General features: G+C 41.8%; 1 protein-coding gene across 3 annotated transcripts in view; it reads right to left on the bottom strand.

Moving 5' to 3' along the window:
• Window positions 1-24,862, bottom strand: part of FGF12 (fibroblast growth factor 12) — a 610,786-nt gene that overhangs the window by 283,691 nt on the left and 302,233 nt on the right. The window contains exon 1 of one of the 3 annotated variants that reach the window (XM_069557635.1): window positions 4,441-6,224. The exons of the other annotated variants lie outside the window; for them this stretch is intronic. Coding sequence (XP_069413736.1) covers window positions 4,441-4,639 — 199 coding nt within the window. The 5' untranslated portion in view covers window positions 4,640-6,224. Of the gene's footprint in view, window positions 1-4,440; window positions 6,225-24,862 lie in introns of those variants that run through there. 3 annotated transcript variants of the gene reach the window in all.

Genomic DNA, 24,862 nt, shown 5'->3' with positions numbered 1-24,862 from the left:
TTCTAAAAAGGAAACCTTGTGTTTTCCTCAAACAAGCATCAAGCCAAATATCATTTAATTACGCTGATTTTGTAGTTCGGACATGAGTCATACTTTTAAAGGAGAAAATATAATAAAACTACTTGCTATAAATGTAAAGTATCACTGGTCATGTGAATGTATTCTTGATCTATACATTGACCAGAATGATTTCAATTTATAAAAATGTAATTTATATTCTTTAAGTCACATGATTAAGCATTTCCCCCCTTTTTGTCAGTTTTCTTCTTGAAGTTTTTATTTTGTGATATTTCCTTCATCAATGTCAAAGGATATGTTTGATAGTAAAATACTGAATGAGTATGCTATTAAATAGTATACATCCACCAAAACAAGTTGGAAAAATACTAAAATATTTTGAGTAACCATAATTTTTATATCAGAAACAATGACTCAGAAACAAGTAGAAACAAGAACTGAGAAAAATAAGACAAATGAAAATCAACAAAATTTAGTAAAATTATAATCACTTCTTTGATTTATTTTATCCAGTCATTATAAACATACTACATCATTCTTTAAAACAAAAGTAATATAAAATCCAAAGCTTAAGCTATGAAAGCTATCTAATGTTTTTCAGGTGAGGAATTTTATTGATTACTGATTTTTTGTTAATGCCCCAGTTTAAGTGAAAGAATTAAACTATAGAAAAATAATAAAAAAAACACTGATTAAAATACAGATTTAAGCTTATCTAGTAACTCTGTGCTTTAGACTTTCCTTTGAAAACTCAAAGAGTGATACTAATGACCTCCAAGATTTCTGGCCACTCCAATATTTGAAGATTCTATAAACACTTAACCCTTCCTGATGGGGAATGCTATCTATTACACGCAGCAACTCCTGAGTGAAAAACATAAATAATTCTAGAATTAACCATTTCTTCAGGTGTTTCTATTCAAGAGTAAAACAAACGCCGGAATTGAGTAAGCCATGTAATTCACATGGCAAATTAAGTGGTATCAACATTTAAGCAAATATTCGAGCAGCTCATACAGGTATTTCACATATAAGTAACTCAAGTAATGTAAGGACTGTAAGAATGTTCTTTTCTTACGTTCTAAAGGCTTTTCTATGGTTCAATGACCTAAGCCAACGTGCCAGTGTTCAAGGTCTCCAACATTTCACTTCCAAAGACCCACAGTGAACACAGGGCTATGGGACTGACTGTTCCTGCCCTATCTGTACGTCTTCACTGTGGGATTTACTTCTATATGCACAGTGCTGTAGGATGGTCATTTTAGAACCCCAATTGCTTGACTTAGCTTATGTCTCCTTCTGCCAGTTATCTCCTCTATAAGACCACATTATTGTTCTAATTACAAAATAAGAATCACAATCCTTAATGGTAAAAACAATCTGTAAAATTATTCCCATTCTTTGATAGAGGACACTACTTTTTTTGTGTTGTGTTGTAAAATACACAGGCAAGAAAAGTCAACTGGATCGAGTTCTAGCCCCAATCTTACCACAGTCTAAGCTGTGCAATCTTGTATAAACCACCAACTTGTTCTGGCTCAAGGGTTTCTTACCTAAGGCAGCATTTTGCTACACAGTCCCAGGGTAAGCCACCACGTGTGCTCCAGGAATGGCATTCACAATGCATCTGAGGCACCCTATGGTCCTGGAACTCTGTGATGGGAGAAATGGCCCTGCCAATTCTCATGTTTTCATAATGCAGTATCATGATTTTAAAATCTGAAACCTTTACCATGTAATTTCAGTATTCCCTCTGCATTTATGAGGTTTCAACATCATATGTACTGGAACTAGGTGAGCTAATACAAGGATTAAGAGACTCTCGGTGTGTTAGCCCTAAAATCAGAAATACAACTGTGGCCTTTCCCATCCAATATCTGACTTAGTTCACTGTCTCAGGCTCTCTCCCCTGGCAAGTCTGGCCCATGAAACTTGTGTCTCAGTGACAGAAATTCAGAGTGGAAATTATCAGGATGAGTTATTCCATTTCACCACTTTACCATTTGTGACTCAGTTTGTATTTCACAGGAAATGGCTGAGAAAGCCATTTAGTGAGTTTAAAGGATAAATCAAATATTAAGTGAACATAACATCAAAGAGCTTATAAAATAGATTTTGCTCAGGTAGTTTTTTCCTTTTGATGTTTACCAACTTCCTCCCAATCCAGCTAAAGAATTCTCTCTGGAGAATTGAGATGTGGAAGGTGCTGTCTCTCTATAAATAGGCTCCTCTCAAGCTATGTGAATCATGGTCACTGACAGCAAATCAAAAGATTAGTTATTGGCTTTGTTAGTAATGGTAACAGATACGATCATCTTCCCCAAAAGTTCTGTTGCACCCTATGCTCCCATTCTTCTAAGCTAAGCTTCATAACAAACTCAACTCCACAGTGGACAGATACAGGCATGTTGCCCTTGCACTCAGCAACTCTTAATAGGTCCTGTTATCTCTTTGTCAGATTATTACTGTGACACTTAAGCTAAAAGAATCCACCAGTCATGATCCTCTTTGCCAAAATGTACACTAAGTAGATGAGAAGGAGGAAAAGATTAAATGAACAATGAAAAAACAATAAACTCAGCAATTTCCTCAAAGTCTCTATTTTCTAATCAGATGCCAAGGAAAAGGCCACAGGAAGCAGTTTCCTTAGGTAAAATTAAGCCATGCAAATCACTGGTCTCCAAGTCAACTTCAACCAAGATCAGGTGAGTTTATACTATCCATTCACAAAAACAATCCACCTAACATTTAGATTACCCTTGTTCATTAGTAAGAAGGCTGACTAGAATCTATTCACAAAAACTAGAGTACAAGAACATAGTTCAGAGACTAAGATAGCAAAGTCACATGGAATTAAGAGCCTTGAAGTTCTTTGTAGACCACATAAGCCCCGAGAGAAGATGGCCCCCAAATGATCCTTGCATGACAATATGAAGAATTTCATTTTCCCCTAATATGAGTTATTTACTATACAGCGATAACTCTAGTATTTTGCACATATCTTCCCTTTATACAATACACAGGCCATACTAACTGGATATAAAATGACAGATTTTAGTAGCTTCTGCCTTAAGATCGTAATTGTTTTTGTTTACTCCTGAAATTTACTATTTCATCAACATCACGGGATAAGAAAAAGAGCCCACTGTGTAATGAATAATGTCATGAAAACTCAACAGAAAAATGAGATGGAACAGCTTCTTTACAAGTCTTAATCACAAATTTCTAAACTAATTCTGAGCCCCACTTGTCCAGACTTTCCAAGTGTTTTCTTTACCCAATGACCCCAGCCCATATGCTTCATTCCTGAAACCCAGGAGAACATCACAATCAGAACTGCAAAGATGAGAACCTAAACTAGTCATCTGGTCACCAAGCAAGCTTTCCTTCTAGACTGTATTTGCTTTCAGTTGTCCACAACAAGGGTTAATCATCTGCAGATTGCAAATGACCCTGTGGGCCACACCCAGGGAGGCACAGACCTTAGAAATTCTGCTTTCTTTCTCTCAAGATAGCCTGGCTTAAATTGGGGATAATCACTCTGAAATTTTGAGGTATCCAATTTCCCTTTGTAAACAGAGATACAGCAAAGACTAACCATTTGAGTTTAAAGCCAAAGAAAAGAATCAGCTTCAGAAAGGCCAGGCTAAGATCTCTGATTAAGTCTAAAGTTTCCTTTACACTCACTGAGACCAAACTGCAGATACTATGTTGTTCCGTGAATGTCCCAAAAGTGTGAGTGTGCAAAGATGGGAGTAACAAGACAGAAAAGTTAATGAGCAGAGCCATTTGGAACAAGGAGAGAAGCAGTTGGAAGAGAATAAGAAAAGGAGGTCTGGGTGAAAAGAAGTGAAAGGGCATGGGTGAAAACGAGGAAGTGAGAAATCGATCAGAAACGTAAGGAAGATTCCACATCATGTGCTGGCAAAGAAAGAGTTAGAAAAAGACAATAAATTTAAGTTCATCTTGTGCCTACTGTCTATTATGTGTTAAGATTGCACTGTGTTATGAGAGATATAGGAAGGAAGGTTTATTTACATTTAGGTTCTCAGGAGGTAGATTAAACACTGGATGGATGGATGGACAGATGAAGGGATGTATGAGAAATAGAGATGGAGAATGAGGTGGCCACTGCCCTCAAGGACTCTACAGGCTCTATGGGACAAAGAGCATGTAAACATGTAACTCTCATCCCAATCAAACCGTGGTTTCATCGAGGTATAAAGTGTTTTCCTGAATATGGGACAAGAAGCTATTAGCTAACAGAGGGTGACTGAAAATCTAACTGAAAATTGTGGGAGAACGAGGGCCAGAATGGAAGAGGGGGATCCTGGTTCTCTTCCATGAATGCCCCTAGATGCTTTGCCGAAGGGGAGGGGGGTGTTAGCCACTAGGGAGCCCACCGTCAGGGCTTCTACTGACCTGGTCTCCTCCTCACTGGCCTCTTGCGGCCGCTGCAGAAGCGCACTTTGCTGAATACCCCGAGGACGTGCCTCTCGCACAGGGAGCGCCCGTCTTTGCTGGGGCTGGAACGGCGCTTGGAGGCCGACACCCGGTCGCTGTTGGACTCCCTCGCCTGTCGCTTCTGCCGGATCAAGGAGCTGGCTATCGCTGCAGCCATAGCTGCTCAGCGCGGGCCCCAGGCCCCGGGCTCCACTGCGCCCTCGGGATCACGCTCCGCCGGGGCGAGGGCAGGACCTCGGCGGCCTGGAGGGACAGGGCAGGCGCGAGGAGGCAGTGCTAATATTTGAGAAGGCTGCAGTACCAAAAACCCGGCGCCCACAAGGTTAGTCAAGAGTCTGGGCAGTGGCGACAAAATGTGTGAAAATCCAGATGTAAACTTCCCCAACCTCTGGCGGCGGGGGCGGGGCGGTCCCAGGCCTTCCTGTTAACTAGACTCTTGCATCTCAAACTTGCACCCCCAGGCGATCCGCGTCCAGGGGGGGCAGTGGGGACTTTGGTCACACTGCGTTCGGAGTACCAAGTGGAAAGGGAAGAATGATGTCCAAAACAACAAGCCGTGCCCCTGTCGGAGAGGCGCAAGCGTTGCAAGGTGTCCAAAGTGTATCTACACACACATACATAGAAAACCCGTTTACAAAGCAAGAGTCTGGACCGCGGCGGGTAGCGTGCCCCCAGTAGAAAATGCTAAAAAGTGAATAAAACGTTCCTTTAGAAAACAAGCCACCAACCGCAAGAGAGGAGAGGAAGGCAGCAATTTAACTCCCTGCGGCCCGCAGTTCTGGAGATTAGGAGGTCCGTCCCGGCTGGGTGAGGTCTACCGAATGCATCGCCCCGGCTGCGGTTCTCCGGGGGCCCGCCGCCCGAGTTCTGGGATTCCGAGAGGCGCGAAGTGGGAGCGGTTAGCTGGAGTCGGGGTAGGGGCGCCTGGCGGGGCAGATGTTTCCAGCTGCGGCGAGCGCGACTCCCCGCCAGCAGCGCTGCAAAGAGAGCGGGAGGCGAGGGAGGAGGAGGGCAAGAGGGAAGGGGAGGGAAGGAAAGGAGGAGGGAGGGAGGGAGATCCTCCAGGGCCAGGCACCCTCCGGGAGAAACCCGCGAGAGGCGAGCGCCGCGGAGACGCGGGGTCCCAAAGAGCGGGCGCTCTTTCTCTTTCCGCTTTTTTTCTGGCACAAGACGGGCACAGTTGGTGATTATTTAGGGAATCCTAAATCTGGAATGACTCAGTAGTTTAAATAAGCCCCCTCCAAAGGCAGCGATGCCGAAGGTGTCCTCTCCAGCTCGGCGCCCACACGCCTTTAACTGGAGCTCCCCGCCATGGTCCGCCCGGGGCCGCCGCACCGAGCCGCTCTCCGCACAGGCTCCGAGACAGCGAGGGAAGGAGGGGGCGCCCTGGCGGGCTCGGGATCAGGTCATCGCCGCGCTGCCCCGGCCCCCCAGGCTCGCGCGGCTCGGCAGTCGACAGCTCACAGGCAGCAGATCAGATGGGGATTATCCGCCGGACGCGAGGCCGATCACTCCGTCCCGCGCGGCCCATCCCGGCCGAGGAAGGAAGTGACCAGCGCGCTGCGAACACCCGCGCGGCGGCTCGGGTGGGGCGGGGGCTGGCTGCGGGTGACTTCGGCTCCAGGAGGCTGCGGCTCCGCTTCGGAGCTGCCCACCATGGTCTGGGGCCCGAGGCGAAAGCGGGGCCCCTGGGCCGCCGGGCTTGGGGGCGTCGGGAGGCGGCCGAGCGCACCACCGGGGCCCTGGGGGCCGGACGCAGACTCTGGGGCCGGGGCCAGGAAGCAGGTGCGGTTTGCCGTCTACTCGCCCAACTCGCTGCGCGGGTGGCCGCTCAGAGCCGCCGGCTAGCGGGGTGCCCCCCGCCGCCGCCTCCCTGGGCCCCAGAGGGGGCGCTCCGGGCGGAGTCCCATTTGGGGGCTGAGGCTCCGGGCACGCCGAGCCGCACCGGCTCCTGGGCGCCGCCGCCGCCTAGCCGGTTCGCTCGGCTGGAGCGCTAGCTCCGCAGGAAACTCCAGGCAGGGACGACCGCCACCGAGACAGAGGGTGGGACGAAGGGCGGGAGGCCGCCAAAGCACCTCTGGCACTGCTCGCCCACCCGCCGCGAGCTCGGGAGCGCCCAGGTGGGGCCAGGCTCCCGGAGCGCAGGGAAGCGCAGCGCGCTCGGAGCCTCCTCCCCTCCCTCGCGCCCTCGGCTCCCAGACTCTTCCCCCTCCCTCCCGTCACCCCTCTCCCCCTTCTCCGTCTTCTGTCTCTCCCCTTTTCTCCTCTCTACGCAATCCTACGTGATTGAGGTTTGGATGAGAAATTCTCAGAGGCAGAGCGAAACAACTGCAGCTCGGATCGGCTCAGTCCCATCCCTCCCCCGAGAGAAAACAACACCGACGGGTTAGAGGACCCCGATGCACAAAGAGAGGTTGGGGTGGGGGAATTGAGAGAAAGCGGTCTGAAGTCTCTCCAATAAGCTGCAGCACGAAGAATTCTGTTTTGAAAGGTAGAGGACACTAGAGAAAGTAATGATGGCCCCTTGGGCCCACCTTCAGCTCATTTTGGAAAAGGAAAAAGTGTTTCCACATTCCAGGAACCCAGATTTCTGGGTTCGATCCTCCGGAAAGCTGCAAAACAGACTCTATCTCTAAAATGAGGGACCAGGTGAGCACTCTGCACAGAAGAGAGGATGCAGGTGGAGAGAGTGACTGTGGGCAAGGGCAGTCAATAGCCAGCTCTGGAGGGCAATCGGGTCTCCAGGAGTGCTTGTGGTGACCGCTGGACACTACTGAAAACTCAGCAGAGGAGAAAATGTCACCTAAGCTAAAATGCAGCATGAAAAATTTTGGAAACATAAAGGAGTAGCCATGCTAAGGTGTGGAAGTGGCTGTTGTGATACTAAGTATCATTCTTCAACCAGTCTTCAAATATGCTTAGTCCCTCCCCTTTACAGACATTCCCATAAGCCACCAGGGTAGTACCAAAAGATTTAATGGGTGATTTCCAAGCAGAAACAGGTGTATGCTGGAAATACCCTAATAGTAGGCAAGGGACATGAATGTCAAGGAAACTACTGAGAATGGATGTAAGCCCTGTAGAGGGTCCAGGAATCCTCTAGATTCCTAGCAGAATGAGAACCGAGGCCTATGAGGTTGTTCAGTGCAAGCACTGTTAAACAGCCCCACTGCATCTGGGGGGCCCGGACCTTTCATGCTGCCGCTGGGTATAGCAAAGGCAGATGGGTTTACAGGGCAGACATCTGGAGGAGGATTAAATAGGCAAGGCGCCATGAGAAGGGGGAATCCCAACTGTCAATGGGGAGCACACATCCCCTGCAGCAGTTCAGGGTGCCTGCATAAAGGGAGTGAACTTGGGATTCTGACAATATATAACAGACAGGGGAGATACACACACACACACACGCACGCACGCACATGCACACACACACACAGCCCTCTTCTCCAAAAGTGAAGCCAGCCAAATACATTTTCAAAAGTACATCTGAATGTGGTAAGGGAAATTACTGAAAATCAGTTGGTAACACTGTCAATTAGAGAAATATTCACATTTCACAGATAAAATTATGTATTTTCCTTCCTTGGCTGCCACAAGACTTGTCTCCTTCTTGAGGAAGGCAGGCACAAATAGTACTGGCTGGCTCTGGGGGCTCCTTGCCTCTTGCAGTTCAACACTCAAAAAGAAAAAGGTCAGCTAAGGTGAGGAATCTAGATAAATGGGCAAGAGAGGAGTATATAGTGAGGCCTTGAAGAAATCACCGCTAAACTCTGAGTCTTTTTCTTATCCTCAAAATGGGGACAATCAGTCCCATCTACCTCCCAGAACTGAATATGTATGTGCAAGCATTCTGAAAACTGGAAAATGCCAAATGAGTAAAAGAGATGATGACAGTGTTTATTTTTTTAAGAGAAAGCATGATATTCTTCTGAGATGCTTTTTTTAAATGTAGATTCCTGATGGTTTCTCAGAATGTGAATATCTATGAGTAGAGCCCAGGAATTTTAAGTTTTTAACAAGTTCTTCAGGTGTCAGAGTTTGAGAGATATATAGATATAGATATACAGAGATACATTTTTCAATAACACAAAATCCTAGAAGAGAGAAATAGACTCTCAAAAATTAATACACTTCACCAGACCTGCAGTCTTATGCCCACCAAAAAAGGCCTGGAAAGGGCCTTTCTCTAATCTTTGAGTGTTTTGATTTTTTTTTTCCTGTGGGTTTATGACATACAAAGATGTTTCGATGCAGAAGGTAACCAGTGTAGCAGCACACGATAGAAGAGGGTGATGAGAGAAGAGAAGAAAAAGCAGATAACACTTGCTGTTTGAAGTTTTCCCTGTCTTGACAGCATCGTTAGGCATTTATAGAACAAAATGAAAACAATAAATGCTACCTTCCTGAAAGTGACACTCCATGTCTTTAGATCTTTACTAAAAGAATGTGGTGTTTTTGATTCAATTAAACAACAAAGACTTTACTTTTTCCCTTGTACTACTGCAGCTATTGTCAGGGTACATTTTAGCTATTGAGCACTTTATCATCAGCATCATTTTCTTCACTTCTCCAATGAGAAGAAGTTAATATAGGAAAATTTGAGACGTTACATAGGACCTATGTACAAGGCTCTTATGATCAGAAGCAATACCCTAGTTAATCTTTTTTATATTCAAAAATTTATTACTTTCCTACCTGGGCCACTAAGTCTCATAAGTTTTCCTTCATGGTTAATAAGACATTTCTGATATATTTGCATTTGGGGGGGGCGGGTAGTCAGGAGGAAATTAAATCAACCCACTGATGATTTAATTAAAACAATCAGGTCATTCTGAAGGGCAATATCTCAGGGATAACAATACCTTGACTTTCATGCTTTTTAAAAACAACTTAAGAATTTCCATTTACAGTTCTGAAAACATCATAGTTGGAAGCAGCTGAATTACTTGGAGAAAGTTGCCAGATACACATTGAAAGGATAATTATATTTATATTTCTGACCTACCTTCAAACAAACAAAACATAGTCTTAATCATCTCTATATTTTAAAATCATCTCCATATTTTAAAGGGAAAAAAAACCAGAATGTTGAATAGTCTTTCCCTTATTCACAGGCCAAGTCTTTCAACTCCTAAATCAAACTATTAGGACCAATGCATTCATTCACTTGAAAGCTTGAACTGGGCACACATTGCATCCAAGGCCTGTTTCAGTTACCAAGAGGAACTCTATACATCTCTCTATTCTCCCTGCCTTCACAAGCTTATAGTCCATGCCATCATGATCTTATTTGGCTCCTGTCTTAATCACCTACTTGCTGTATGCTACTGCACAAGCTATTCAATCTCCAAACCACATCTGCAAAATCCATCAGTGATAATGACACAAGCAGTTCCTTACTTAACTGGGCTGCTGCAGGCTCAAAGAAGATGAGATAATAACGTAAAGTATTAGAATGAGCATGCCATCATTAAAATATCCATTTAAAGCAAGGCCCTGCTATAAAATCCAGACTTGCCAAAACATGAAAACATACCTTGTGATTCAAACATATCATCATTCACTCGCGGACATAATGTATTTAACAAAGGCTGGAAATCCACTTGAAATGAACGATTAACTTTGACATTGTAGTGGCAAGTAAAATTTTCATTAGTGGAATATTGTCAATGTCCTTGTCTATCGGAAACACAAAGGAGTCTAGCTCTGCTCATATATCATCCTGATCTGAGATCAGGCCCCTGACTCAAAGCTTGGGGAATATGAGCTCACCAGCCTCTGAAACTGCATGCCTGACAGGTAGAAGAAGACCTTTTCTCCATGAATGCTGTCCCACACAATGGCTGTACTTCGATTTCCTTTTCGCTGCCAGATTGTCAGTTAAAATAGGCTGGTTACAGCAGCACAAATGATTTCTTTCTAATAATTTGTGATTTCCTTTATGGTGCCTTATTCAACAGTTTAACAATTACTACATGTGATATGTTTGTCTGGTTTTAGTTATCTCTCAAAATAAGAAAGACTTAATTCTTCTTCATGACACAGATTAAAGTTAGTATCCTTATTGCCCAAGTAAAGAAATTATCAATGTTTTAAAGAATGTCTGTTTTAATAAGAAATATAAGCTATAACTATGGTGAGCCAGGGCTAAACTCCCTGCAGAGTTCTAAGTGGCTTCCAATTATTGATACAATGAATCCTCCCTATAAGGTATGTTTTCTCATTATTCTCATTTTATAAATGAAGAAACTGACACACAGAGAGGTTAAGTTGCTTAGTCAACCACCCAGTTAAGAACGGGCAGAATTGAAATTCAACTAATTTAATTATTCCCAGAGCTCCTTTTTTACCCTCTGTGTTACACTGTATGTCAACAGAAGCATGATGCTATAAATAACCATGTAATTCAATTAATAAAATAAGAATATAATCATCATTTGCATTGATAGTCTTTTTACTGTTTAGAAATCATCTTCCCATGTATTATCTTATTAAGGCTTTCAACAATCTTGGAAGGAAAATTAATGGGATAATAATAACCCAATTTACAAATGAGACTCTAATAAGTGATGTAATCTCCCAAGACCTCACAACAGATGAGTGAAGATACGTGAGTTTAATCTAGGTCTCCTGACTTCAGTGTGTCTCATGGCCCAACTGAGCTCACATAAAGAAAAAATTGCACTGGTGACTCAGTCGGTAAAAAATCCACCTGCAATGTAGGGGACTGCTTGCAGTGCAGGAGACCCTGGTTCAATCCCTGGGTCGGTAAGATCCCCTGGAGAAGGCAATGGCAACCCACTCCAGTATTCTTGCCTGGGAAATCCCATAGACAGTCCATGTGGGCCTCAGTCCATGGGGTCACAAAGAGTCAGACAGCCCTAAGTGACTAAACCTGCACAAAGAAGAAAAGATGAGAATGTAACATGTCCTTTCATTCTCTGACTTCAGTCCTCCCTGAGAAGGATTTCACACCTTGTAAATGACCTGGAAGAGATCATTCTGTGTGGGAAAGGAGTGCGGGCCTTAAGCGTCCCAAATCTTCTCGCTTCACAGCTTTTACCTCTCTGTGTGGGGGGGCTAAGGTGGTTGTCTCCTCACTCCTGGCATAAGAGGGTATCTTTGGTTCTGAGACTGTGGCCTCCAAACACTCACCTCCTTAGTTCAATAATTTAAGTTGAGCTTCATGAGAAAACTACAGAAAAACTAAATCAAAACAGAAAGTAGAGAAATTTATAAGTTATAAATTTATAAAGTTACACTTCTTCCCTTCTCATTCCTTAAAAAAAAAAAAAAAATGTACATTGGTTTGGCTTGAAACACATACCTGGCCCTTGGTTATTTTCCTTCCTAGCTGGATTGAGGATCTTTAAAAACTGCCCCCAGTTGATTCTCCATCATTTTTGCCCTTTCCTAATTTCCAGTGCCACTGCTTCAGTGATACCCCTTCCTTCTAGATGAAGAATGTAGCTTCAAGATCCTCATAAGAACGTAAAACCCATAATGACAAGACGTTTGTCTTTTTTATTTATTTTCTATCTCCAGTTCCTAAAATGTTAGTATATAGCACACACTCAATAAATACTTTAATGAATTAATTAATGAATTTATCCATCCATCCACTAATCTTTTTAAGTCAAAATGAAACATTTATTCTTATACAAAGAAACAAACTCAGCTAATTCAAGGGTAGCCTCCACATTTCCAACTTGATCATTTTGCTTTATAAATACTCTTTAAAATCTATCTAAATCCCATCTATTTATTAAAATTATATATGCTTAGAGGCCACATGGTATCCAGATTTCTGCACTGACCAACTTCTACCTCCTATATTTAGGTGTATAGTTTCAGTTCTTATCTTTCTCTCTCTCTTTTCTCTCAATCCCACCACCCTCTCTCTCTCACACACACACACACACACACACACACACACACACACACATTCAGAGAAGAAAAGGAATATAACAATAATGAAGAGAGAGCACAGAATTGATAAAATGTCAGTTTTTAAAGGCTCAGAATATGATCAAAATGACCTTAAAATGGTTTGATAATCCTAAAATTCATGCTGTCACCCATCTGTACTGAGCTGCTTTCTCCACGGACCTAGTTGCTCCATTTCTAAATTTAGATTCCAAATTTTCAGGGAATGGATCTTGTTGAAATAGCAGTCTCTTCCAGCATCCAGCACATGACTGACAGTCAAATTATATTATTAAAATTGTCATAAATTCATATTTTGTCCCATGTGCATGTAGCACTGGGCTCTGTGAAAATAACTATTGATCCTATTTGATATTCAATAAGATTTTATTGGATACATATTTGATATTGAATAACACTGTATTGGAAATAACTGAAATATCCAAACCGGCTAGAGAAAATTTTCAGGGGATCAAATGGAAGTTTAAACAAGGTGACCAGTAAGGTCATTTGCAGTCCAAACTGTTTAGAATTCTCCAAAATTAAAATGTAAATTAGAGGGCTTCCCTCGTGGCTCAGTGATAAAGACTCCGTCAATGCAGAAGACACAGTTTCAATCCCTGGTCTGCGAGTATCCCATATGCCGCAGAGCAGCTAAGCCTGTATGTCACAACTACTGAGCCTGTGCTCTTAGAGCCCAGGAAATGAAACTACTAAGCCTTCGTGCAGCAACTACTGAAACCCCTGTGCCCTGGAGCCTGTGCTCCACAACAAGAGAAGCCACCACAGTAAGAAGCATGCACACTGTCTCTAGAGAGCAGCCCCAACACGCTGCAACTAGAGAAAAGTCCACACAGCGATGAAGATCCAGCATGGCCAAAGAGTAAATAAATCAAAACTTTTTAAAGAAATGTAAATTAGGAAGAATAGGTGATTTAGAATAATCTTTCCTTGCATAAAGTTACTTTGTCTGAGCCTAACTTTGTTTGCCAGTAAAATGACTTAGATTAATTAAAGTAATATGTTGAAAAGATAGTATTGGTTTCTGAAACAAGGAACTGTATGAATGAGTGAAAAAATGAATGAATGGGTAGATGAGTAGATAGATGGATAGATGAAAAGTAGCATCATTCATCTACAAACCTCTAAATTCACATTGTTAGGCTAAACAAAATAGCTCGAAATAAGAATATCTGGCAAGCTTCCTTTTGGAATACTGTTTAGAGAATTCCACAGTAGTAAATAAAAGCACTTAATAAACTTCTAAGTCATTCACTTACCAATTATTTTCACATAAAAATTATATTCTCCTGTGATTAATTTTGCCCACTAATTCACCATATGCAACATGAAATCAAGAGGATATTGGTGTAGATGGCTGTTTGTTTATGCAATCAAGGCCAAGATGCATAGATGAATAGATAGATATAGTTATAAACATGCATTTTAGTGGTCAGATGTCCAGAAAAGAATAAGATGACTGTATAAGCATGTTTATTTAAATGGCATTTGAAGCAAGAAAGAGCAATGATATTTTTGTAATCTTTTGGATAGGATATCACTTTTTAAATATACAGTATTAGCTAGAAGGGATTTCATGAGGTCATCAATCCATTCTAGACAATATATACATATTGTAATCACTAGAGACCACAGAAAAGAAATTTGTTTAAAAACTAAGCTAGAAAATTATCTCCAGTTAGTTGAATATGTTAAGAATACAGCAATGGAGAAAAGATCCATTCTATTCTCTTCATTTTGACAGTTCTCCCTCTCATTCCTAAAAAGGAAAAAGACAAGGAAATAGCCATAGCTAGCTTTTAAAAGATAAGTAACCAGAAGCATTTATTATTTTCTGAAAAAAAGCTAGGGAAAGAATGTTGACTTTATGTTAAAAGTAGAAACAGAATGAGGAAAAGCATGATTTACATTTTTTTGTGCCCATGAGGCTCTAGTACCTTACTCTGACAATAGTTGACACTCTGTAAATGTATGTTGATTTAATTTGACTTGAAAGTATTAAATGTTCAGAATGAGTAAGAACAGTCTTGACTTTTACCTTAGGCATATTTTTATTAATAGTGGTATCATCATTAATCTCTGATAGCATCAGGTAAGTAGTGGCTATGAAAAAAAAAAAAGAGACACAAATATCTGATAAATATAAAGAAAAACACATGGCCTTAATCTAGTAATGTGTTTTCTCTTATCCTCTTTATGAACCTAACACAGATGTCAGGCTACTTTTTTCTGATGGTGCTACAATGACAAAATCCTAGTGTAAACCCACAACATTCTTGAAAGGAGAAGGGTTATTCCCTTAAGTAAGTTGGAAAGTCATAGTTTCAGGCATCAGATAAGAAAGAGATGTGGAGTTGGGAAGTGCATTTAACTCAAGGAAGAGGCATACCTTTCTTTTTTTATCTACATTTTGAGTAATCCATCCACACTTAAAGTTTTTCTGACTGTCAAATGAAGATATGTTCTCTACCAAACAAAATGAGGGTAGAAACTATATAGGAAAACACTCTCATAGAGACTTCTAATATAGTAGTCTGCAGCTGTAAACTCCAGAGAATGAACCATATCAAGTTATCTAGATGTTAGTTGTAAATTATCTCAGTGATGTAATCTCTTTCGTTACACACTGGCCTTCAGCATAGCTTTCAGTTCAGTTCAGTCGCTCAGTTGTGTCCGACTCTTTGCAACCCCATGAATCACAGCACACCAGGCCTCCCTGTCCATGACCAACTCCTGGAGTTCACTCAGACTCACGTCCATCGAGTCAGTGATGCCATCCAGCCATCTCATCCTCTGTCGTCCCCTTCTCCTCCTGCCCCCAATCCCTCCCAGCATCACAGTCTGTTCCAATGAGTTAACTTTTCGCATGAGGTGGCCAAAGTACTGGAGTTTCAGCTTTAGCATCATTCCTTCCAAAGAAAGCCCAGGGCTGATCTCCTTCAGAATGGACTGATTGGATCTCCTTGCAGTCCAAGGGACTCTCAAGAGTCTTTTCCAACACCACAGTTCAAAAGCATCAATTCTTCAGCGCTCAGCCTTCTTCAGAGTCCGACTGTCACATCCATACATGATCACAGGAAAAACCATAGCCTTGACTAGACGGACCTTAGTCGGCAAAGCAATGCTTTATATTAACCCAAATTTTTATTTCAGTTGGAGAAATTCTCCCAGTGCTCTTGCCTGGGAGAATTCCATGAACTGAGGAGCCTGATAGGCTACAGTGCATGGGGTCTCAAAGAGTCGGACACAACTGAGCAACTTCAGAGTTTTATTTCAGTCAAGGAATCATTGGGTTCTATAATTTCAAGCTTTTTAGTTCAAATCACATAAAAACATCAACTTAAAATTCTATATTCATAGTATGTGTTAGAAGTATTTGATTAAAAACTCTCATCAAAGTGGGTTTAGAGGGAACATATCTCAACATTAGAAAGGCCATTTAAGACAAATCCACTTATATGCAGAGTACATCATGAGAAATGCTGGGCTGGATGAAGCACAAGCTGGAATCAAGATTGCAGGAAGAAATATCAATAACCTAGATGTGCAGATGACACCATCTTTATGGCAGAAAGTGAGGAAGAACTATAGAGTCTCTTGATGAAAGTGAAAGAGGAGAGTGAAAAGTTGGCTTAAAGCTCAACATACAGAAAACTAAGATCATGGCATCTGGTCCCATCACTTCATGGCAGGCAAATAGATGGGAAAACAATGGAAAGAGTGGCAGACTTTATTTGGGGGGGCTCCAAAATCACTGCAGATGGTGACTGCAGCCATGAAATTAAAAGACGCTTACTGTTTGGAAGCAAAGTTATGACCAACCTAGATAGCACATTAAAAAGCAGAGACATTACTTTGCCAACAAAGGTTCGTCTAGTCAAGGCTATTGTTTTCCCAGTAGTCATGTATGGATGTGAGAGTTGGACTATGAAGAAAGCTGAGTGCTGAAGAATTGATGCGTTTGGACTGGGGTGTTGGAGAAGACTCTTGAGAGTCCCTTGGACTGCAAGGAGATCAAACAAGTCCATCCTAAAGGAGATCAATCCTGAGTATTCACTGGAAGGACGGATGCTGAAGCTGAAACTCCAATACTTTGGCCACCTGATGCAAAGAGCTGACTCATTTGAAAAGACCGTGATGCTGGGAAAGACTGAAGGCAGGAGAAGAAAGGGATGACAGAGGATGAGAAGGTTCGGTGGCATCACCGACTCAATGGACATGAGTTTGAGTAAACTCCAGGAGTTGGTGATGGACAGGGAAGCCTAGCATGTTGCAGTCCATGGAGTCGCAAAGAGTTGGACATGACTGAGCAACTGAACTGAACTGAACTGAACATCATACTCAAAAAGCTGAAAGCCTTCCTGCTAAATTTATGAATAAGACAAGGATACTCACTCTTGCCACTTCTATTTAACATAGTACATGAAATCTTGGCTGCAGCAACCAGACAAGAAAAAAGAAAAGATGTGCGAACTGAAAAGGAAGAATGAACTATAACTATCTGCAGATAGCATGGTGTTTCTATAGAAAACCCTAAAGGCTTCACCTCAAAACTATTAGAACGAATAGCAGCAAAGTTTCAGGATACAAAATTCACACACAGAAATCTGCTGCTTTTCTATACATGATAGTGAACTATTAGAAAAGAGAAAGTTTAAAAAGAAGCAACTGTTTAAAATCACATAAAAATTTAAAGATGTCTAGGAATAAACTTAACCAAGGAGGTGAATGACTTGTACTCTGAGTACACGGATAAAGAAAACTGATGATGATGCAAGGAAATGCAACAATACCCTATACTCTAGGACTGGAAAAATTAAAGTTTCTAAAACGACCATACTACCCAAATCAATCTACAGGTTTAATGCAATCCTGATAGAAATATTATTACATTTTTCACAGAACTGTAAAAAATAATCCTAATATTCATATGGAACCACAAAAGACCCCAAATTGCCAAAGCAATCTTGAGAGAGAAAAAAAAAAAAAAACAGAGCTGGAGGTGTCGCTCTCTCAGACTTTAGACTCAACTACAAAGCTACAGTAAATAAAAGTGTCAAGTACTGGCATAAAAAGAAACATATCAATGAAACAGAATAAAGAGCCCAGAAATAAACCTACATACCTATGGTCAATTAATCTACAACAAAGGGGGCAAGAATATATCATGGAGAAAAAACAGTCTCTTCAATAAGTGATGCTGGGAAAACTGGATATCTACAGTAAAACAATGAGATTAGACCTTTTTCTCATACTATATATAAAAATAAACTCAAAATGGATTAAAGACCCAAATATATGATCAGAAACCATAAAACTCCTAGGAAGAACATAGGAAGAACATTTTGACATACATTTCAGCAATATTTATATATTTTTTGGATCTGTCTCCAAAGGCAAAAGAAATTAAAGCAAAAATAAACAAATGGGACTTAGTTAAACTTAAAAGCTTTTGCACAGCAAAGGGTATCATTGACAAAATGAAAAGATAAGTAATAGAATGGGAGAGAATATTTGGAAATTATATAACTGATAAAAGGTTAATAGCTAAAATATATAAATAGATCACACAACTCAATATAAAAAAAAAAACACATAACTCAATCTAATAAATGTGTAGTAGACCTAAAGGTACAATTTTCCAAAGAAGATATATAGATGACTAATAAACACATAAAAATATGTTCAATATCACTAATTATTAGAGAAATGAAAATTAAAAACTATCACTTCACACATCTCAGAATGGCTATCATCAAAAAGTCTACAAATAACAAATGTTGCCAAAGATGTACACTTTTGGTGGAAATGCAAACTGGCACAACCACTACAGAAAACAGTATTAGGACTTCTCAAAAAGCTAAAATAGAACTACCATACAGCCCAGCAATTGTACTCCCAGGTATATCGCCACAAAAAATAGAAACACTAATTCAAAAAGACACATTGATCCCAGTGTTCATAGCAGCTATACTTATAATAGCCAAGACATGGAAGCAACCCAAGTGTCTATCAATAGATGACTCGATAAAAATGATGTGATTATATATATAATAGAATATTGTATCTGTGAGTCCTTAGCCACTCAGTCATGTCTGATTCTTTGTGACCCCATGGACTACAGCCCACCAGGCTCCTCTGTCTATGGGACTTTCCCAGCAAAAATACTGGAGTGGGTGGCCGTTTCCTCCTCCAGCAGATATTCCTGGCCCAGGGATCAAACCTGTGTCTCCTGCATTGGCAGGCAGATTCTTTACCATTGAGCTACCTGGGAAGCACCATAATAGAATATTACTCAGTCATAAAAAAAGAATGAAATTCTGTCATTCGTAGCAAGATAGATAGACCTGGAGAATATTATGCTCACGAAATAAATCAGACAGAGAAAGACAAATGCCGTGCGAAATGATTTATATCTAAAATATGATACAAATTAGTGTAAACAGTAAAACAGAAACAAACTCACAGACTTAGAGAACAAACTAGTGGTTACCAGTAGGGAGAGGGAAATAGGAGGAACACACTGGGAGTATGGTATTAAGAGGCACAAACTACTATATGTAACAGACAAGCAACAAGGATATATTGTATTACACAAGGAATTATATCCATTATCTTGTGATCATTTTAATGGGGTATAAACCATGAAAAAAATGGATCACTGCTACACGCCTGAAACTAATATTGTAAATCAACTATACTTAATTTTTTTTAAGTATTAGAAGGAAAGAAAGGATAGGGTAGGAGAGAGAAGGGAAAATAAGACTTACTAGGCACCAGCTCTGTACAGGTTCTTTACTTAATCCTCAGGGTAACCACACAAGGCCAACACTGCTATCCACATGTATAATGAAAAAACTGTAAGTCAGAAAAAACTGAAGTATGAGTCTGGTCAAGAATTCAAATATAGTTTGCAGTGAGGAGGTGAAGTCTCTCAGTCATATCCGACTCTTTGTGACCCCGTGGACCGTAGCCCACCAGGCTCCTCTGTCCATGGAATTCTCCAGGCAAGAATACTGGAGTGGGTTGCCATTTCCTTCTCCAGGGGATCTTCCCAACCCAGCGATCAAACCCAGGTCTCCTGCATTGCAGGCAGACGTTTTAACCTCTGACCCACCAGGGAACTGACACCAAATCCAAAGCTCTCTTTGTACCTTTTTAGATGATGAACCCACAATATGAATTTAAAAGATGATCATTTATACCCTTAATGTGTTAGAAAGGTTAAGACAACCCATGAGTTAAGTCCACTCAGAATTCAAGTCACAGGCGTTCATGTTGTTCTCTGGTGATCATGATCTCATTTGAAGTACTAGCTTAATAACTAGAGCCAGGGATAGAGAAATGAGGAAAGCTTATGTCTGTCATCAAATATCTGACATGTTCTTATTGAAAAAACAGGTATCTTATGTGTCCAGAGGCAACCTTGTATTCCATAAGCAGTTATATACAAAGAAGTACAGACTAAACATCAAACGTGAGTTCCCCATCGTCAGAGACATTCAAGTCAAGATCAGGAGGCAAAAACCACAAGAGGAAGATTTTCAGAGCGGAAATGAGTATTCTATAAAATGGTTACAGTCAGCATTGTTGGGGTAGAATCAAAATCACTATAGGATGTATCCAAGGCAAAACTTGGCAAAACTTTCTTTTTTTTTAAATAAGAATGTAAAAGGGTAAGCTTAATGAATGGTGAAACTCATTACTAGTGGGGAAAATTAACAGTAAAATGGAGCAAGATTCAAGGAGACTGTCAAAGGAAGCATATCAGGACAACCCTCTGAAGGAAGCACAGAGCTAAGATTTCTTCTAAATAGCACAAACATGTGTCACAAAGTCTATATAACCGATCAAAGGCGGCACTTAACGAACAGTTGAAAGGGTAAATGCTGTTGTTACCATAGCTGTAGCATTCTAGATTAAGGGAAAGAAAACATATGAACCTATGAAAATGTGAGTAAGGAAAGCTCCTCAGGAAAGGCCAGTGTAAAAAGACCCTAAGGGGATTTCCTTTCTGGTACAGTGGTTAAGAATCCACCTTGCAAAGCAGGAGACATGGGTTCGATCCCTGGTCAGAGAACCAAGATCCCACATGCCACAGAGCCACTAATCCCATGTGCCACAACTATTGAAGCCCATGGGCTGCAACTATTGACCCCACGTGCCACAACTAAAGAGTTCATGCGCTGCAACAAAAGATTCTTCACGATGCAACAAAGATCCTGTGTGGTGTAACTAAGACCCAAGGCAGCCAAATAAATATTTAAGAAAGAAAAGTGAAGTCACTCAGTCGTGCCCGACTCTTTGCAACCCCATGGATAGTAGCCTGCACCAAGCTCCTCCGTCCATGGGATTTTCAAGGCAAGAGTACTGGAGTGGGTTGCCATTTCCTTCTCCAGGGAATCTTCCCAACCCAGGGATCAAACCCAGGTCTCTCACATTGTAGACAGACGCTTTGCCGTCTGAGCCACCAGGAAAATATTAAATAAATATATAATAAATAAATAAGTAAAAGCCCCTAAGGTGTGAGTCAAAACCATAGTGTATTGTATAGAGGATGGTCACTGATCCTTCTGGATGCTGCTCTCCGCAAGAAAGATCCCACATTGAGGTAGGATACTTTAAAGTAACCAAAAGTTAACAAGCTAAACAAAGGAAAAGGATTAGGAGGGCAAAGAATAGTGTTAGCAACTCAATGAGTTCCCTGTACAGAAGGTTTTCTGTAGGTAAACTGTGAGGTCCATCATGGACAGTGTGAAAATACTTATTTGTCCTGAAGATGCAGTTGTCTCCTACAAGATGGACAATTACTACTATGAGTAATCATAAAGAAATCTAGAGACTCAATTTATAGTAGAAAGCAGGAAATATTTAAATCTATGTACATATTCACAGCTTTGAATATTGTATCTTTGATATTATTTTTTAGAATGAAAAAGGAGAATCACAACTCTGGAAAACTTAAAACCAATTTGAAAAAAACTTATATACTGAGAGAAAAAGTCTCACAAAATAATTTAGAACTAAATATCCCAGACCACAGTGGGGAAGATGGAAAGACATCAGAAGGCAGACTGCAGGCTGTCACACTGAAGAATTTAAGGAGACAACCATCGCACTTCTTTGACAATTTTTACTTTACTGTATACAAGGTATTATCTTCAAAATGGAGAGTAGGGGAGAATAAGACGGCGGAGGAGTAGGTGGACGTGGAGTACATCTCTCTCCACGGATACATCAGGAATACACCTTCAGACACAGAAGGGCATGCAGAACACCAGCTAAGAGCGGACAGGAGTACCTGGCCAGTGGAAAAGAATATATAGAACCATGCACACCTTGGTAGGAGGAAAGAACTAGGGGAAAAAACAGGAGTGTTAGTAGGACGGGACCTGCCCTCGGCAGGTGAGGGAACTGAAGCAGGGGTCCAATCCCCACATCCGGGCAATCGTCGGAGTCAGAGGAGAAACACTTAAGGCTGGGAGTGGAACAGCTGATGTGGCAGCCTATGCAGAATGAGCGTCAGACAGTCGTTGCCGCAGCCATACATACCCCGAACAGGGACACCGGTGCCCCTAGGGCACAGAGGCTGGGAGCTGGAATTTAGGGGTTGTGGAGCAGTCCCAGAGCGAGGGCTGCTGTTGACTGCAGACACTGATTGAGGGGATGTGAGGGAGGAGATCATGGTGGGAAATGCCAGTGGAGGAAAGCCAGGCAGCCATGGAAGCAAGCAAATATTGCTGAGTCACACGCAGGCGGTGGAGCCATCACCATAGCCCCTCTCTCCTCACCTGCCAGCATCAGCAGCTGAACAACAGAGAGCCTGGCCCATCAAACGCCTGACGCACTGAACTACAGAGTAGGACCCCACCCAGGGTGCCCCTTGAAGTGCCTCACACGCCAATCTGCAGATTAGGACCCCAGCCAGGGGGGCCCCTCTATGTGCCTGACGTGCTGAACAACAGGAAGGACCCCAGGCAAGGGAGCCCCCTAAGTGCCTGAACGGGGCAGAGCTACAGAGAAAGACTGGCCAAAGAGGCCTTCTGATCGTCAGCTACAAGAGGCTCAAAAAAAGACACTGATAGGACCATAACTCCCGCGACAGAGGCAGTGCGTGTCCCTGCACACTTGGCGCCACCAGGGTCCCCAAAAGCCAAGCAGCTGTGACACCTTCACACTCAACTTTCACTGGGGCAGAGCTGCCACAGGCAAAAAAGTCTTATGTCTATGTGCCCAGGGTCGCTTCAGTCTTGTCCAACTCTGTGACCCTGTAGACTGTGGCCTGCCAGGCTACTCAGTCAGGGAGGTGGGGTTCTCCAGGTAAGAATAGTAGAGCACATTGGCCAAACCTGGAGCATATTGGCCAATACTGGTTGCCATAGCCTTCTAGAGCACCATATTTCCTGCTGCCTTAGCTGCCAACCTCCCTGAGTACCTGGTGCTGCCAGAACTCCTGTGACCCAACCAGCTGCACCACCTCCACACCTGGCCCTCACAGGGGCAAACCCAAGCCCTCCAGGGCAGCCTCAGGAGCAAACCCCAGTGGACAACCCACATGTAGGGGTGGAAAAAAAAAAAAAACAACACACAGTTGAAACCAAGGGGAAGTGTGGCTAAGGGAGAGGACCCAAAACCTTCCCACCAGCTGCACAGGCTGCAGATTAAATCCACACAATCAACTAAGCAGACTCCGTGTCTATGGAATATATAAAAGGTCACTGAGAGCTCCCACAAAAGAAAACGCACTAGTTCTGATAGCTGTGGACACTGAAAGCAAGAACACACAGGAGTAGGACCAGATTAGAATACAAGCTGCCCTCACAGCAGGTCCAGAGATCAGCACAGTGTTGGAGGGAATCCTAGGGAGGTAAGGTGGACTGTGACTCCCAGCAAGGCAAAGGACTCTGACACCAGTGATTCAAGAAAAACATTTATTATTCTTATGTTTTGACTTGTTCTGTAGATTCTTTTGGATTTTTTCCCTATTTCCTTTTTTCTTCTTCCATTTTTTTTTCCTTTTCTGTTTTTATAATTTTAATTTTTAAAACTTTTAAATGTATTAATTTTTTCTACATTTATTCCTTTGTATGCCTTTCCTACTATTCTTTAACCTTTGCAGTTAATCTTTAATGTATATAAATCTTTTTCATCTACCTCTTTAACTTTGCATATCTATCTTTCTGTCCTTTCCTCTCAACATATTTGTTAGTTTCATTTGCAATGCTTTATTCCCCACTTGGAACCTTGCTTTAGTTTTGTTTTCTGATTTGTGCCTTAGTTAGTTTTGTTCTTAACTGGTAAACACAATTTTTTATTTCCTTTGTTCACTGGGTCAATCTACTGTACTTTATTTTTGTTGGACTGTTCTGACTTGGCACATGGGTATATATGTATATGTGCATGTTCCATTATTTTAATTATTATTTGCCTGATTTTGTAACTATCATTTGTTAGGGGTTCATTTTGGTTTCTCATTTTTATATATTTATTTTAATCTCACTTAATGCCATAACAAACCACTTGTGCAATCTTTATTCCTGATCAAAGATCAAGCCCTGAGCCTTTGGAGTGGGAGCACTGACTCCAAGACCCTAGACTACCAGAGAACTAGCCCTAGGGAGTATGAAATACTGAGAACTCACATAACCGAAACCACTTAAATACGAAATGCAGCATCATCCAACCACCCTGTGCAGGATGCCTCATCTAAGCAACAAACAAAACAAAAATACAGACCCAATCATCAGCAGACAGGATTACCACCTCCTTCAGCCTTGCCAACCCAAGGAAAAACAAACAAAAACTCAGCACAAATCTCATCCTCTATGAAGCTTACACAAACCACTGGACCAACCTTAGGAGGGCAGACCAAAAGGAAGAAAGAATTCAACCTTCCTCAAGGAAAGAATTCAACTTTCCTTGAAGCCTGGGAAAAGGAGACCTCAAACACAATAACTTAAAAAAAAAAAAAATAACGAAAAGGCAGAGAAACACTACACAAATCAAGGAACAAACTAGAAACACAGAAGTTCAAATAAATGAAGAGGAAACAGGCAAACTACCTGAAAAAGAGTTCAGAATAATGATAATAAAGATGATCAAAAACCTTGAAAGCAAAATGGAGAAAATACAAGAATCAATTAACAAAGACCTAGAAGAATTAAAGAATAAACATACAGAGACAAACAACACAACTACTGAAATTAAAAATACTCTAAATGAAAGAAAGTGAAGTTGCTCAGTTGTCTTTGACCCATTGCGATCCCATGGACTGTAGCCTACCAGGCTCCTCCATCCATGGGATTTTCCAGGCAAGAGTACTGGAGTGGATTGCCATTTCCTTCTCCAGGGGATCTTCCCAACCCAGGGATCGAACCAGGGATCTGCAGTGCATGCAGACGCTCTACCTTCTGATTGAACAGGGAAGCCCCAA

Source organism: Ovis canadensis, chromosome 1, assembly GCF_042477335.2.
Source record: "Ovis canadensis isolate MfBH-ARS-UI-01 breed Bighorn chromosome 1, ARS-UI_OviCan_v2, whole genome shotgun sequence".
Lineage (NCBI taxonomy): Eukaryota > Metazoa > Chordata > Mammalia > Artiodactyla > Bovidae > Ovis > Ovis canadensis.
This window is presented reverse-complemented; position numbering and strand designations above follow the sequence as displayed.